At 36.1% G+C, this 17,075-nt stretch overlaps 1 protein-coding gene across 4 annotated transcripts in view; it reads right to left on the reverse strand.

The window, feature by feature from the left end:
- The window catches only part of EXOC4 (exocyst complex component 4), an 805,456-nt gene that overhangs the window by 740,480 nt on the left and 47,901 nt on the right, over positions 1-17,075 (reverse strand). For 3 of the 4 annotated variants that reach the window (XM_032275643.1, XM_032275645.1, XM_032275646.1), the window contains exons 4-5: positions 11,542-11,726; positions 185-291 (exon numbers count right to left, since the gene is read on the reverse strand). In XM_032275643.1, the coding sequence (XP_032131534.1) occupies positions 185-291; positions 11,542-11,726 (292 nt within the window). Of the gene's footprint in view, positions 1-180; positions 292-11,541; positions 11,727-17,075 lie in introns of all 4 variants that reach the window. The other variant, XM_032275644.1, reaches the window with a different exon arrangement.

Here is a 17,075-nt window from a genome sequence, read left to right on the forward strand (position 1 = left end):
CCAATAAATCACTGTACATATTTGCTCTGAAGGTTACAAAGGGCTTATCACAGGTTTCAACACACTTATCTCAGGCTCACTAGCCCAGCCCAACCTAGCCCAGCCCCCAAAAAGCTCCCCCAGGTCTTTGCCTAGGAACTGAAGCATACTAAAAAGCTTAGTGGCTGGAGAATTAAATACTTACCACTTGAGCTTCCAGCAGTAGAATACTGAGAGGTATCAAGGAATTTTCGAGGAGTAGGGAGGTTTGTAACGTCAATCAGAGGAACAGAAGCATCTTTCACAAGGGAGCTAAATAGGAAAAGAAGTACCAGTTACCACTTTCTCCAAAACCAACTGAAGTCCCACTACACGCCCCACCCTTATCACTTTTGTTTCTGTCATGAGCCCTCTTTACACTGGAACTTCAAACATCTGGAGCTCCCCAATATATTTCCAATTAAGAGGTGATTGTCACAGAAAGGGGTATAAAAATGTATTATTAGAGTTACAAGTACTTAAATTTTTGTCATCTCATTCAACGCTGTTTTAAAAATTAGTGTAGTGTATTCTGGATCAATTGGATGACCACCTTGTAATAACATGATGCCAGGTAATTTCACTATCCTCCTTTGTATCTGTATTAAATATTCATTTATCAACAAAGAAAGATCAAATGACACCATGCCATGATACCAAATAAAGGTTTAACTGTTTACTTGTGTTTTTCAAGCTAGAGTTTTTGACATATTCCAGAAGTTTACTACATTTAGTTTTCTTTAAAAGAGACTCATAAAAGTCATGACATTGAGAATCACAACAATTAAAATGATTTAAGGCTATCAAACAGGTTAATTCAGTATTTGATTATCTATTTCACCTTTCCTAACAAGGCCAAGCCCCTCATCTTAATGATTAACTTCAAATAAACTAATAAGCTTTAAATAAACTAATAAATCAACTTTCTTCAAAATAAACACATTAATTTTAAATCACAAAAACTATAAAAAACAAAATTTCAAATTAATTTCCATTTATGAGCACCTGTTAAGTGCAAGAACACAGGCAATGCCAAGCCAGCTAAACCTTATTCCCTGCCCTCAAGAAATAAAATTATCTCGCCACACTGTCTACAGCATAAGAGCTTCTCGAAGCCAAGTCCAAGGTTAGAGAAGTCAGAGCCATAATTCTCACTTTTTAGTGCTGAAATACATCATCAGTAGTAGTGGCTAAGGAGAGCAGGCAAAGGAGAAGCAGGAAAGAGACCACGCCCATAGAAAAGATGTCTTCAAATGGAAGGCTGGAAGGATGTGTGAAATTGTGAACAATGTCTGTCCCGACCACGGCAATATATCTCCATCTTCCTCCCACACTCCCTTTGGAACAAATGGGCTAGGTATGTGTGTATTTACAATCCAATAAAAAACAAACATGTTCTGAGAACTTCAAAAAACAAACTTAAAGTTTGTTAAGTAATAATTTGGGTTCAAGTAATAATTTCACTCTGTGTTAAAGAACAAAATTATCACTTAAGGTTTTCTTCTTTTTATTGAATACAAATAATATGGGAGCCACTGTCCTAGGCCTTGAGGATTACTATGACACTCATTAAGTTCTCCCTTTTCACTTATTACAGGGAAACAGGGAATCATTACTCAAATAATTCTTCAGCATCCATTATGTGCTTGGCACTGTGCTAAGTGCTGAGAATGCAAGTATAACTAAGATATGAACTAAACCAAACAGCATATTTCCAATTGTTACAATCACTCACAGGCTAATGTGAAAAGTGAAGTATAAGATATTAAAGTAACTGAAAGCATTTACCAGGAATTGAACTGGCATCCTCCCAACAACTCTTTTCCACCAATATAAACCTACAAGTTCCTAGCCTAAGCTATCTTAAGAAAATCCAACAGCCTTCAAATCCAATAAGTTTTCATAATGGTTGTCCATTCTTTCTTGTTTTATGACTTCTTTTGTCTTCTCATTTTTTTCCACTCAATGACCTCATCCTCTTTCACCTGCATTTTACTCACAATTAGAAAACGCTTTACAGGTCCCCCTAAGCCCTGGATACAGATACCCAAAGACACAGAGAGCTCTTTCCACCATCTTTCCATGCCATCATAATGATGTGCATAAACGTCCTGTCTGCTGCTTTCACGAGCATCGAGAATGCCGAAAAGAGAGGCAAACACCTGGTTCTTATTAGACTGTTCTCCAAAGTCATTATCTGGTGTCATCTTCATCTGTGAATGACAAAGCATGAGTACACCAGCAAATCTGAAATCACTGATGATCACAGAGCTGGGAAAATTGTTGTGAACCTCACAGTGTGGACAAGTTGTTGTGAACAAGTGTGAAGTGATCAGCCCCAGATTTGACATCCAAGTCAAAGATCTAGAAAAATCACAGAATAATCTGCTTCCATCCCACCAGCTTGGTTTCATTGTACTGATTCAGCTCACATCATGGACCATGAAAAAGCATCACAAAAACACACAGGAGAGAAAATCCTGGGGAAGTAATACATATTTACAAATAAAATGCTTCAACAGACCAAAGAATAAAGTAAAATAAAATTTTCTATTATAAAAGAAGACACAGGTTCATGGTACTGCTACAGAGTAAAAAAACTTCAACTTTAAATGGCAGGAAAAAATATATCATACATTGTCTAAATATTTAAATATTTCTATAACAAAATGGAGGGTTTATTTTTAAAGCACAGGTAAACAAAGGTGTCAATCAGCAGAAAAATTCAATTATATAGCTGCAATACTGCCTGCCACACCTGATGAAACAGTTATGTGTGTGCACACTGATATTTTTATATATGTATTTATAATAGTACACACTTCTATGAACACAGATGTACACATGAATCACTTTAGATTAAATCCTACAATTATCTTCTCAGTATTAACCTAAAAACATATTTCAGTTAAATATAGGGTGATAAATGGCTTGCCATTTCAACTCTGAAAAACATAACCTGCTGATTTTATTATCAGAGCCAGAAGGGCCCTTGAACTCCATCAATAAACTTTTAGAAAGTCAATTTACTGCAAAACTATTTTCATACACTCATCTCTCTCTCTCTAAAATTTTCCCTTAGGCTTCAATTTTCTCCTTTGTGAGCACTAACCCAAAGGCAAATAACTCTGGAAATGACTTTAGTTTTTCTCCTGCTGTTTTATGAAAGGACTTAGTCTCAAAAGTTCCAGAGAAAGGAGGCACACCCACTCACTTTGTGACTTCAGACACGAAGCTCAGTGGAAGGTAGGCGCTATTACAGAATATCGCGTAAAACAGAACAGACCTCAGTTTCCATTTCATAACAGAGAAAAAGACTTCTTCTCACCATATGTCAGAGATAAAGAAGGAATTAATACCTTCAAAGGGTTTTTAATCTCTCAGAGTTTTTGAAAACAAAAAATACAATCAAAATTCAACTGTTGGAAATATTTTTATTTTTAAATATATGATTACAAATGTTTATTTTAAATTCATTCAGAATCATTCACAGCTGAGATCAAAAGATAGCTGATGTACAGTAAATCCCTTCTAGTATAAAGTAGTCCCCCCAAAATTACCAATTGTATATTGTGACTGATTGCATTCTGCCATTTAATAGCAACATGGCAGAGGACAGGAGAAGTATACAACAAATTAAACCAAAAACAAGCAACAACCACTGTAACCTCAAGGACTTCCTGGCCATTAACCAACCATCCAACTAGTACGGATCTGCTTCTAAATGTTAGATTTCAAGATATGAAAACAGTTTTTTAAGAGGAGTTAGAAGTGCTGAGAGCTTATTAAACATCTACTTTTTAATTATAAAGTATTTCTGTTCCTTCACTTAGCAATAAATGGATTCAACTATATCCAAAATTTACAACTGCAATTCATTTGGCTGATTTTGTGAAGCTAAAAACTGACTGAGGTGAGTTGAACTTTAAGTTGAAAATCTAATAACTGATATATTCACTTCTACAACCAGAACAGCTGGTGCAGTACCTGTCAAAGAGCAAGTGCTCATAAAATTTGTTAAATCAAACCGAGCTGAGAAATATCTGTCAAAGATAATGTGCCCTTAGTAAGAAGATTTAACTAAATAATGAAACAGGAAAGTCTGGCATAGTAATTCTCGATAGTTCTAAGATCTGGTGGAACATACAGAAAGAATAATGAATAATTTAGAGGGTATAAAAGTAAAAAAGAGTCATGCTTTCAAATGACAGACCAAGGGTGAAGACACAGTAACAGAAAATAAACTGAAGCTAAAAATTTAAAATCTAAGCAAAGAAGGAAAAAAAAAAAAAACAAGAAAGAACTAAAAGAAAAAGAAAACCAACATATTTAAACAGAAAAAAACAATCTTTAAAAGACAAAATACTTAGGAAGCAAATACAATGGAGTGAAGAACACTCTTTGCATGCCCAGAGACAAATATGGACACCAAATTTTCTCTTCCAGGATGGCTGAGGAAGCAAGGTTAAACCGAGTATTAATCCAGGATGCATGCAATAAATAAAAGAATTATTTTTTAAACAACTTTTTGTTAATTTTATCTGGCTATAAAAGTATAAATTCTTTCTTGAAAATACAAAAAATAAAAATAATCCATTAACATCATTTTGGTATAATGCCTTCCAAAACAACTTACAGAAAGGAGCATCAAAGCCAAATGCAGTGGTATGCCAGTTACTTAGGAGGCTGAGGTGCAAGGATTGCTTGAAAAAATATTTTTAAATGAGTCTCTGTCTGTCCACTCCCCCCATATCACACACCCGAAAAATGGCACACATTCTCCTTTTTCAACATTCTTTGATCATCCTGCATACTTCTGAATTCTAGTTTTTCCCTTCAAAAGCATAACCTAAACATTCTCCCATTTAATTAAAAAATTTCTTCAAAAGGATCATTGGTAATTATTATCATTTTTGAAAACATGCTCATGATGTACATAGGAAATAAAAGAATTTCTACTTCCCTGTTCCCTATCTCACATTTCTATTTCTCACAAGTAATTCCTTTTATCAGGGTTTGACATTATCTGGACATTTTCTATACAAACACAAATATTTATATGTAAAGTATACATATTTAAGTTTCTATCCTTTCCATCTTTCACAAATAGGTTCATACTATCTATGCTATTTTTCAATTTGCTTTTGGGACCCAAAAATGCACCTCAGAAACCTTTCCACATCAGCACATAGAAATCATTATCATTCCTTTTAAGTTCTATAATTACATGGTATCAATATAATATACTCTGCTTAATGAACATGTAAGCTGCATTTTTTTGTTGTTCTTACCAACAATGTCACAATCAATGTCTTGTTACATATATTTTTATGAACTGGTACTGTTTTTGTAGGATGTAGACATAGAAATAAAATTCCCTTGACAAAGAACATGCAAATTTATTTTCCAAAGAGGCATACTGGTTATTCACCATCAAAAGAGAGCTACAAATCTCTGCCATCTTTGCCACTATAACATGCTATCAATGTCTTTGATTTTGACCATCTGATGAACAAGAAATTGAATTTAACTTTTCAAGTGTTTATTTCTCTGACTACTCAAGATATTGAACAACCTTATGTTTGTTAGCCATTTGTGTTTTTAATCTACGAACTGTCTGTATTCCGTTTTAACTAAGCTTAAGAATATTTGCATGGTTTAGATATTAAAGCTTTATATGACATACATATATTTTCTCAGAATATAGTTTATCCTTTGACTCCATTTTACTGAAGACTAAGTTTTGGGTTTTTAAATGGCTAAACAATTTAATATATTTCTTTATGTCTTCTGATATGCTTGGAAAAGGCTCCTCCACACATATCCTCCTATATGTTTTTCTTTTTTTTTTTGAGACGGAGTTTCGCTCTTGTTGCCCAGGCTGGAGTGCAATGGCGCGATCTCGGCTCACTGCAACCTCCGCCTCCTGGGTTCAGGCAATTCTCCTGCCTCAGCCTCCTGAGTAGCTGGGATTACAGGCACGCACCACCATGCCCAGCTGATTTTTTGTATTTTTAGTAGAGACAGGGTTTCACCATGTTGACCAGGATGGTCTCGCTCTCTTGACCTCGTGATCCACCCGCCTCGGCCTCCCAAAGTGCTGGGATTACAGGCGTGAGCCACCGCGCCCAGCCCTATATGTTTTTCTAATGCTAATAAAGTGTTATTACATGATTTTTAATCTGGCTGAACAGTTTCTACATAACAAGTAGGCATCTAAATTTATTTTCTTCAAATCAACAGTCAATCGTCTGAACACTATATACTAAATAGCCTTCATTAACCCCCAACTGACTTGAACTATTGTTCAAAAATACTCAAGTCCATATATCCTGGGGTCTATTTCTCCATTCTTATTTTGTCTCAACCACCGAATTTTCTATTTTCATGTCTGTACTGTTTTCTTTTTTTTTATTATTTTTTATTTTTGCATGTCTACTGTTTTGACTAAAATAGCTTTACAACATGCTTTAATATCATATAAGAAATGCCCCCTCATAAACTTCCTTTGCAATTCTTTTAAACAATTCTTCCATATGTATTCTTTCATGTGAATTTCTGATTTCATTTGACAGTTTCAAAATTTTCAACTGGAATTTAACAGAAACTTACATCTTTATGGGCCAAAAACGAGGAGAGTCTCACCATTTGTTTCATTTCCTCCAAAGAGACTTTTTATTATTTGTATGAAAGCATGTACCTTTCTTTCATTTGCCAATTCTACTGCCTACTTTCTACTTCAAAAATGTCTGGTCTTTATATGTAAGTGACTTCATGTGATTTCCTTTGTTTTCTCCTGCAGTAGAAATTTGTTGGGTGTTTGTTTTGGGTAACAAACATCTGACCAGTCCATTCCCACTGACTGCATCAAAGTAAAAAGAAGGCCCCGCTTCCTACTATGGAAGCTGAAGGAGGCCAGGCGTTACCCAGGCTCAGCAAACTGGATGCTTGAGTCCAGAATTTTTAATCTTTAAGAGATAAGGAAAGATGCAGGGACATTTAGAGATCATTTACAGAAGAGTTTAAAATCCAGCTACTGTGGGCATGGTGCCAGCAAAAATAGCAACCCAAAAAGACCCTTCCTGTGGCTTGTCTAAGACTGGGTGCTCAGCTGCTTAATCTCCGTTGGTTCCTACTGGGTTTTAGAGCCTGATTATACAGACTTCCCATAGATTCTGTGAACCTGATAACTTTCCAATAAATTCTTTTCCTGTTTTAGTTACCCAGACTGATTTCCTCTATTTGCAATCAAGAATCTTGGCATATAATGAAACCATTTTTTTTTCTCTCATCAACGGAGGAACTTGAAGGACACAATGTTATTCTAGGACCTGCTGTACGTCATTTCACTTAAAGTTACAGCTTCATTTCACTGAAAGTCACAGTTTCCAAGAATCTATTGAGGGCATTAAGTGAGGATTTACTGTGCAGGTAGATTCAGAGCTTGGTACTATCTGCAGTTTCAAGTACCAACTGTGGGTCTTGGGATGTATCCCCTGCTGACAAAGGAGGGCTACAGTACAATATCCTTTGTAATAGGGAACATTTTTGTCTTCTCTGTTGATTTTTAAATATAAAAATCTTTAAATATTCATATCTAGATTAGTAAAATCAAAATTAAACATATTTTCCCTAGTTATTCTAAGTCAAAAACAAAACTTCTGACTCATCTTAAACAAGAATTCAGCATTTCTTTCTCCTATCTATCCAAATTTCCTAATAACTACCAACTGAGTAAAAAAGGATCTAAATTCTGTTTATTATTAGAGACTATTCCTTAACTACATAGACCTTTTGTTTGTTTGCTTGTTTTTTGAGATGCAGTCTTGCTCTGCCACCAAGGCTGGAATACAGTGGCATGATCTTGGCTCACTGCAACCTCCACCTCATGGGTTCAAGTGATTCTCCTGCCTCAGCCTCCTGAGTATCTGGGACTACAGGCATGCACCACCATGACTGGCTAACTTTTATGTTTTTAGAAGAAATGGGGTTTTACCACATTGACCAGGCTGGGATTACAGGTGTGAGCCACTGCACTCGGCTGACCTTTTTTTTCAACAACGGTTTTTACCTGATATTTTCAATCTTGTAAAAATGTATTTGTCACTTACTTACATATACATACATGTACATATTTAATGGTATGTGGCCCTCAAAGTTGTTTCAAACTACCTACAACTTTACTGTTTTCCAGTTGTAATTTTGTCTGTGTTATAGTTTATCTCTGAGTATTTTGCTCAGAAAAAGAATACTAATGATTTTTATTGTAAATTCATATCTGAGAATGTCTGTCATATCCCCTTGGCTGGGTAGAGAAGTCTTTGATCCCAACTCTTCTCTATTCAGATTTATGGACTTTGCTCTATTGTCTTCTGGCATTTAATATTCAGCAAATCCTGGTGAGCCCGATTTTTACTTCTTACTATGCAACTGAACTGGATTTAAGTGTGTAAAACAGAAGATCAAATAATAGTGGTCTGAGTAAAATAAAGACTTCCTCTCATATAAAAGAGGTACCCCACCCAGAGCTAGAAAAGAGGTTCAGCATGATCAAGGAGCTCAAGATGTGGCTTCTATCCTCAAGGTCACCTCGTGTCTAGGATGGCTTGATGGCACCAATCTATGTCCCAGATAGAAAGTAAGGAAAGGCAAATGAAAGGTAAAAGAGTGAGTATATCAGTGAGACTGGTATATCTGAAAATTAATGACCTCCCCGTTCAACAGCTTGCAAACCGAAGTCCCACTAATCACTCTCTACCTATATGGAAGGAGGGAAAATGCAGCCTTTTAGCTGGGCCTATGGCCACCAGGAACAAAGTAAAGATTGTCATTAAAAATAAAGGGAAGAATGAATATTGGGTGGGCAAATAATTATCTCTGTCACTTCAGATCACATAATATTTCTTCCTGGTGCTTATAAAATTCTTTTCTGAAAATCATAAGAATTTCCAGATTGTATCTAACAGTAAAGTTTTATTTTAAATTAATTTTACCTTAAATTCTTTTGATTTGCAGAACAAGGTCTTGTTTTTCTGTTTAAGTAGGTTTCTTTATTTATACTCTAATTATTGCTTCTGATCCCCCCTGAGTTAGCTCCAGCTACCATAATAAAGTAACAAAAGACTGGATAACTTAGACAACAGAAATTTACTTTCTCACAGTTCTCCAGGCTGGAAGTCTGTGATCAAGGTGTGGGCGTGGTTGGTTTCTTCTGAGGCCTCTCTCCTCTTGTAGATGGCCATCATCTCTCTGTGTCTTCACATGGTCTTCCCTCCAAGTATGTCAAATTTCCTTTTCATGAGGACATCAGTCCTACTGGATTAGGGCCCACACTAATAACCTCCTTTCAACTTAGTTACTTCCTGAAAGACCCTATTTCCAAATACCATCATATTCTGAGGTACTGGGGATTAGAATTTCAATACATGAATTTTAGGGGGGTCATAATTCAGCCCAAACACTATCATTCTAGTGTGATCCTAAAATCACTGGATTGACCACTGTTCAACTTTTGTATTTATCATTTTCCTTTCAGCATCTTGTCTTTTTCTTCTTCAACATGAGGAAAGTTTTCCCTCCACATCAGTGATTCAGATCTTCTCTCTGAAGTTTTAAATAAAGACTTAAATGTCCCTACTTCATTTTGGTTTCCTACATTTTACTCATGTTTAAGTTGGCTCTGTTAGCATCTCTCCTCCTTCTGTTCTTGTCGTTCCCTGTTACTGTTTCATAGAAGCTATGTGCTTGCTGCATATAACTACAAAATCTCAGTAATGTTCAACAATAAGCATACATTTTGGTGGTTGGCTGATCCAGGCTAGGCAGGTCTGCTGATCTTGAGTCAGTCCCCTGTGTCTCTCACCCTTCTCCTGGGACTAACAGCAAGGCAATGGCAGAGGCACGAGAGGCCACACCCACTGACATATGCACATATGACATATGTTTGAAGCCCCTACTTGTGTCATGTACCCTAATGATGGCAAAAGCCAAAGACCTAAAACCAAAGGGTAGGAAATACACCTCTCCCACTAAAGTAGAGGGGGAAGGAGTGATTATTCTGAACAGTCTACTACATCGTGTTTCTTGCATTTTTTGAGAAACCTTGAGCTTAAATCTCTTAAATGTTTCTTGCTTCCTTTAAAAAAAATTTTTTTTAAATAAACGTTCTTCCTCTGAGACCTCAAAGTAATGCTCATTTTCCCTTATAATACGGAATATATTCTCAAAACTCATAGTGATTTTATTACTTAACCTTGCATGGGAAGAAATCTCTTTAGATCTGCTATTTATCACCAGGCATTGTGGGAAGAATTCTGTAGCACCTCCCCTAGCCATCACTTCACTTTCTGCTGAGGTACTGGCAGATACCCTAGTCAGAGCTAGTCTTGAAGTTATGTCTCAGGTACATATCCCTAGCTCAATTCTGTGTGCCTGCCAGAAGTTTTTCTAGTGTCCAACTGCTGAAAAGAGGTAGAATCTTCTCTTCCTCTGTCAGGGTCTCTGACTAACCTGAAGCATCATAGGCAAATTTGGGATTTTTTATTCAAACAGGATAAGACTTGAAAGACTTTATTCCCAGTACATACTGCTTCCAGTGCTCTTCTTGTCTATATCAGAATAAAAAAGTGTGAACATGTATATTTCAGTAGATAGTGCTAAAATGCCCTCTGAAAAGATCTGTCTAAAAAAATGTTGGAAGGACATGTACTATGCACAGCTATCTAACATATGTTAAAAACGCCAATGTTCTACCATCTTAAGATCTAGTATTATTCCCTACCAGGCTAATGAATTTCTTGAGACTATCCAGGCCATTAAATATAGGGCTATGCCATAACCAACCAAGGAATAAAGGCATTCTCTCTGAACCTTTCCTAAACTATTCTAGAAAAAGTACAGCCTAAAGCTGAACATAACCCTAAGTAACAAAGAATCTTATAATTCAATCATTACATCTATTTTTTTTTTTTTTTAAGAGGCAGGGTCTTCTCACTGTTGCCCAGGCTAGAGTACACTGGAACAATCATAGCTCACTGCAGCTCAAATTCCTGAGCTCAAGACATCCTCTCATCTCAGCCTTTGTAGTAGTTCGGATTACAGGTGCACACCATTCCACCCAGCTAATTTTGGTCTTTTTTTGTAGAGACAAGGTCTTGCTCTGTTGTCCATGCTGGTCTTGAACTCTTGGGCACAAGTGATCCTTCCACCTCAGCCTCTCAAAGTGCTGGGATTACAAGCATAACCCACTGCATCCAGCCAATACATCTACATTTCTACACTTCTTATATATCCTTACAGAAAAGAAACATAATAAATGTAGAATGGATGAACAAACTTCAAATGTCAGCCTCTCAGAACATGGAGTGTTTCCTATCAGAAAACCATCCTCAAGTTTCAGAGGCAGTACATTAAAGGAAAAGTAAAATAAACTACAACAACATTCTGGGAAACAAAGAATATTCCTTCCAATCCTACATTGCCACAAGATACTATAGCAAAGGTATAGTATCCTCTTTAACCTACCTCATTTTCCCTTTTTCCTTGTTACGCTGCACAACTCGGCTAGTTGATTTGATGTACAGGTGCCGGTGCAGTTCATCTATGAGAACCAAGTGAAGGTTCATCTTCTTGCTGTGAAGTTCTAATCGAAGGTCACTCAGTCCTTCCACCTGGAGCAAAGGGCCCTCCAAAGACTCAACTGCTGACACCTGAAAAGAGTAAAAACAGACACAATTAAGTACAACTTAATAACCTGGCAATATTATAAATAAGAAAAACTTCTTTAAAAAATACTAACAAAAGGGAGCTTATGAGAACTTTATCAGCATATACAAGACTTTGTAGAGTATAACGTGGCTAGGGAAGAGTTTTTCTCACCTTAGATAACGATAAAGCAATCTTGACAAAGATAAATATGAAAGCATGCACAGCACCACAGCACACTATTTATGCCCACACACATACTGGTCAATGGACACATGGAAAGAGACTTCCCTATTTAAATGATTCTATCATTCACATTCTCACAAGAATCCCATGTACTAATGGTTTAATCAATTTTCACTCAAAGCTAGCTTTTTTAAAACTAAGACTTTAAAAAAATAACACTATATAAATGTTTTAAGAAGAACTTATTCTCACAGCAATCATGACCTCTTTGTACTTACCAAGAATTGGGCGCTCTCTCACTCTTTTCAAATACGCATCACACAGAGGTAAATACATTTTTTTTTACATGAATGCTATAAGTGGACAATATTAGTCATCACCTCTCCTTGTCCTGATTCAGTTTGATAGAAGAAATGGGATAGGAATGGTGACTGGAAGGCAAAACATGAAGAGGAAGATACTCCCAGCGCAAAGTGGTTTGGGAGATTTTCAAGACAAAAGGGCTGGATAAATCAAACTGGTATAGGAATGCCTACAATAAATGGAGAGCATGAAGGATTCAGGGAACCTGGAGCAACTAACACACTTTGAAACTCAAAGTGACATCTGCAAAGGAGAAAAAAATAAAAAGACAGCATGCATGATATAATTCCACTTATTCGTGTATATAAAATTATGTTTATGTTTGTTTTTATGTATAAAGATCTTGTGTATTTTCAAAGAAAAAAACGTAAAGAGCATATTCTACATGATATTCTTTGAGAGAAAGAAATGACAGGATGAGCTTAGAGGGAAAGAACACAACTGAGCTCCCTCAGGGATGAAAATGCTATGAGTATTATTCACTGCTTAGGTTATATTAAATATTACCAATAAGTACAGATAAAGGAAATAACTAATAATACTTCAGGGCAAAACCCTTAAATGTAATTATGGCTACAAACACACTCCTAAAGAATGAAGCATTTACTCTAAAGCAACAGGTAAAGAAAGTCATGAAACATATTGATCAAAAATGTTGATCACACATCTATACCACTCTAAGGGGTCATCTAGGAGTGTGTGGACAGTGAAGAGAGAAACCTTTGTAGCTGCCAAATAGAAACCAGCCTGAAATGGTAAAGAAAAAGCGATGGCTTACCCACAACCACATCACTTGCTTTGTGATGTGCTATAATCAAATGTCAGTAGCAAATAAGTTTCCTTAAGTTAACCAAGAAAGAATCAAGGAATGGAAGAGTGACAAGCCCTGGGCCAGTTCTGCCCTCTGAAGCCTACCAGTTCATTTTCATGCTGACTTGCACTGCCCCTGCTATGAGAGCCCCTGGGCCCAGAGCAAGCTGCCAGCAATTCCAAATGGAAAGGCAGCCTCACAAAATGACCACAGTGTCCCCAAGGAGGAAACAACAGCAACAAATTCATTTACACTTATGCCCTAAAATGGATTTTAACTCGGGTCTCTAGCAGAGAAGAGAGGATGCATTAACCTTCAGTGACACTGAGATCCAGAAAATGAAAAATAATTTGGTAAACCACTGGCCCATCATGTAGCCTTATCCCTTAAGGTAATTAAATCCAGCTGAGATATTTAAGCTTAAAAACCACCCACTGCACATCCACACTTGATTTGTTTGTAGGAGCCATTTACATGAAGATTTTTAACCCAAACAGTATATGTTCCACATACTGAATTTTATAAGTATCAACTTTCAAAGCCACCTAATTAAATTAAAAGTGAAAATTCAGGTAAAACACTTAGCGCAGTGCCTGGCACCTCCTGAATGCTCACTGAAATTATATTTAACAATTCCTATTAATTCTATGAGTAAAGAAACCTCAGAGGGTATTCCCAACATGTTTTAGTGAAGCATTTTCAGGAAGTGGTCCTTCCATCTTTGAACCATTGTAACCAATTAAATGACAAACTTTGAATATGTTTCCTTGACCCAAAATACAAGTACAATTAACATATCTATTATCAAAGATAGTCTCAGAACTTCAAAAATGTGAAAACCTTACCACAAAAGAGAAGACAGAATAGTCTCTTATTTCTATAGGAAAACACTGTGTTTTATTTTCTGGCCTGCACTTATTAACGTTCTATTTGTAAAGCTATGATTATGAGAGCTGGACAAGGCCACCGTCTTCCCTTACTGTAACCATACTAAGTGGTACTCAAACCAACTTAAAGAAAATAGTTGCCAATGCAACAATTGCTCTCTAGATTACCTTAGAAAGATATTTAAGAGACAACATACATGGTACAGTGAATTAGTAAATGCTGTCTGTGCTTCTATTCACACATCAAATGCCATATTAAGAGAGATTTAAGAGAAATTTAAAAGATATTTAAATTTCTTAAACAGAAATATAAGAAACGCAGTTGGATTAAAGTAGACAGCAACAAAATAGTCTTCCTAAATTTTCTCTGGTTTTAAGGAGTGTGAAACATAAAGTTTCCACATAAAGGAAAAGTTGGTGAGGCAGCAGTCATCCCAACAGACTGCCATTGACAGTCAATTCTGTTCTGGGAGGTCCGGTTTCCAGGTATTTCCTAAGATTTGGGATTTACTAGAAATCATAAAATAATCATCTGTCTTTAGGAATGTGCATAATTAATGCTAAAAAGACGGTTTTAATATATGGGAAGTGGTCATTATATAAATTACTTCACTTTTTCAAATGTAATGACTACGGAGTCACTTTTAAATAACACACTGATTGAAAGATTAACAGAAATTTAAGAGACACAGTCGGATTAAAGTAGACAGCAACAAAACAGTCTCACAGGGTAGCTGCTATAAGAAATTAAAGAAAAAAACCAGGTTCATAAGTGTGACATGTAATGCTGAATAATGTCACAAATATATATTAAAATTATAGGATAAAACATAGCAAATGAAAGACCAAACAGACAACATACACAGTACAGTGAATTGGTAAATGCTGTCCGTGCCTCTATTCATGCACATCAAATGCCACGCATTCATGCCCCAAATGATCTCTAATATGACCGCCTAGAATTATCACGTATATCTCAGTTTCTTAAAGTTAGATTACTATATAATAATGAGTCACCTAAATGTATTTGGAATTCTTCATATATATATATATAGATGGATAGAGGTATTTTTAAATGCATTTTGGAGGAAAAAACAAGTCAGTGAGATTTTTCACGGGACACCTATTACCATCTAATAGAATATTAATGTCCTAGACAACACACTTGGAAACAGCTCAGACAGATAATAGGAATCTGTTTTAGAGTTGAAAACAAATATTTCCTTTAGGATTATGAAGATAAGCAAACATTTTCCAAATATTTTATCACATGATATTGAACAGGAAGCAGGTTTTGCTATTAGAAACCTATCCACGTAAGAATACAAAAATTCTAAAAAATGTTTCTATAACTAAAATAATAGCCCAAAAACACACAGATAAAATGTATATAATCAAGAATTCCAAAAAAAAGTGCCTGAGTTGAGACATAAGTCTACTACAAAGGAAAATCTTTGCAATTAGGAACCACCATACCCTTACATTTTCTTTCCCAAAGCCTATTTCTCAATTTCATTTTAGTTTAAAATACAGGAAATAATTATTTCATAGTTAAATGCTTGTCTTTAGCCAGTCTTAATCAAGCTTATTAAGTAAAAAGATCTGGTCTTGTGCTCCGACATAAACCAATGTAAATATTTTGGAGGAACACTAAACTTGGCCTTTCTCAGCAGCTGCTTTGTTGGAGAAATGTTGTAAAAGAAACTACCGATCTTTTTATTTTTTTAGTTGAGGTGGGTAAGACACACAAAGGTAAATGACATGAGTAACTGTTTCTGAATAGAAATAAGGTTCAAGCCAGAAAAAGAAGAAAAACATGTATATCAACAAAAAACACAACTGATAAACTAAACCATCTGGAAGCTAATGAAAATGCTTATTTGGGCAACGCTGTTCCCTCAGGAAAGCAAATGTATTGCCATTACTGAATCCAAAACAAATATTTCCTTGAGGACTCTGAAAATTATAATGGTTCCAAAATGTTTTATCACTTTTCACTAGGTCAGTCAGTCTCCCTTAAGGAAGCATTTTTCTAGTAAGACAACATAACCATTATGAACATGTTGCCGTGGTCTACCTTCGAGATGCAGTAAAGATATGAAATTAGGCTACTCCAGAGAATTGATACTCTCCCTCCTCCCACATATAAGTAAGACACAGTTAAACAAACTTTTTGAGCAGTCTCAACTATTTAATAAATAAGAACACCACAAAATCTGTCTATAAATAAAAGAAACATGCCCTGAATCCCTAGATTTACTTAGTTCCCAGGTCACCCACCTGCCACAGCCCTGCCCCTCAACTGCTGGAAGGCAACCTCCAGTGGTTTTAGGTCCTGCTCCCCTAGAGGGTCCCCTACCCCCAAGTGTCCACCTTCAGGATCAGAGAGTCCTGGTTGGGCACAAGAGGCCTCCAGATCTCCCAGTGAATGCTGAATGATTCAGACTCACCTCTAAGCAAGCAGGGAAGATATTTATCACATAGGAGCCAAGAATCCCAGATCGTTTACTCACCAGCTATTTCTACTTTGCTATACCTGATTTTTCCCAAGGCAGAAATTTTTATCTTTATCAGACAGAAACTAGTAGAACAAACAATGCAGCTTAGAAAAAAGCAAAACAAAAAACAAACATGGTATCTATCACATTATTAATTTAAACCATTTGAAAATACTTTTTTTTTTTTTACAGGTCAAAAATTACCAAATACTGGTTATTTCCTATGGTCCAACCTAACAATTATAGCGGCAGAAAGCTCCGATACATCTGGGACATCACAGCACTTTTTGCAGAGCACTGTAGCCTTTATAGAACTCTGTGCATTTAACTGCATCAGATACACTAGAAATAATTTTACTAGGATATACCACAATATACGCATGTGACATAAATGTGCAAGCAAGTCAACCCAAAAATCCCAATTGTTAATACAGACCTAATAACATCATCCATGTAACTTTTGTTTACAGCATGACACCAGTAAACTGTCTTCATGTAAAAATGGTAGTCAGGGGGAGTAAGAGTATGGGACATGAAAGGGAAACTAAGAGGATTTATTCAAGGGTTAGGGCTATTGTGAAGGTTTCGGGGACTCTTGTGGGATCTATG

Source organism: Sapajus apella, unplaced genomic scaffold (genome assembly GCF_009761245.1).
Source record: "Sapajus apella isolate SASKATOON/1434 unplaced genomic scaffold, GSC_monkey_1.0 scaffold7, whole genome shotgun sequence".
Lineage (NCBI taxonomy): Eukaryota > Metazoa > Chordata > Mammalia > Primates > Cebidae > Sapajus > Sapajus apella.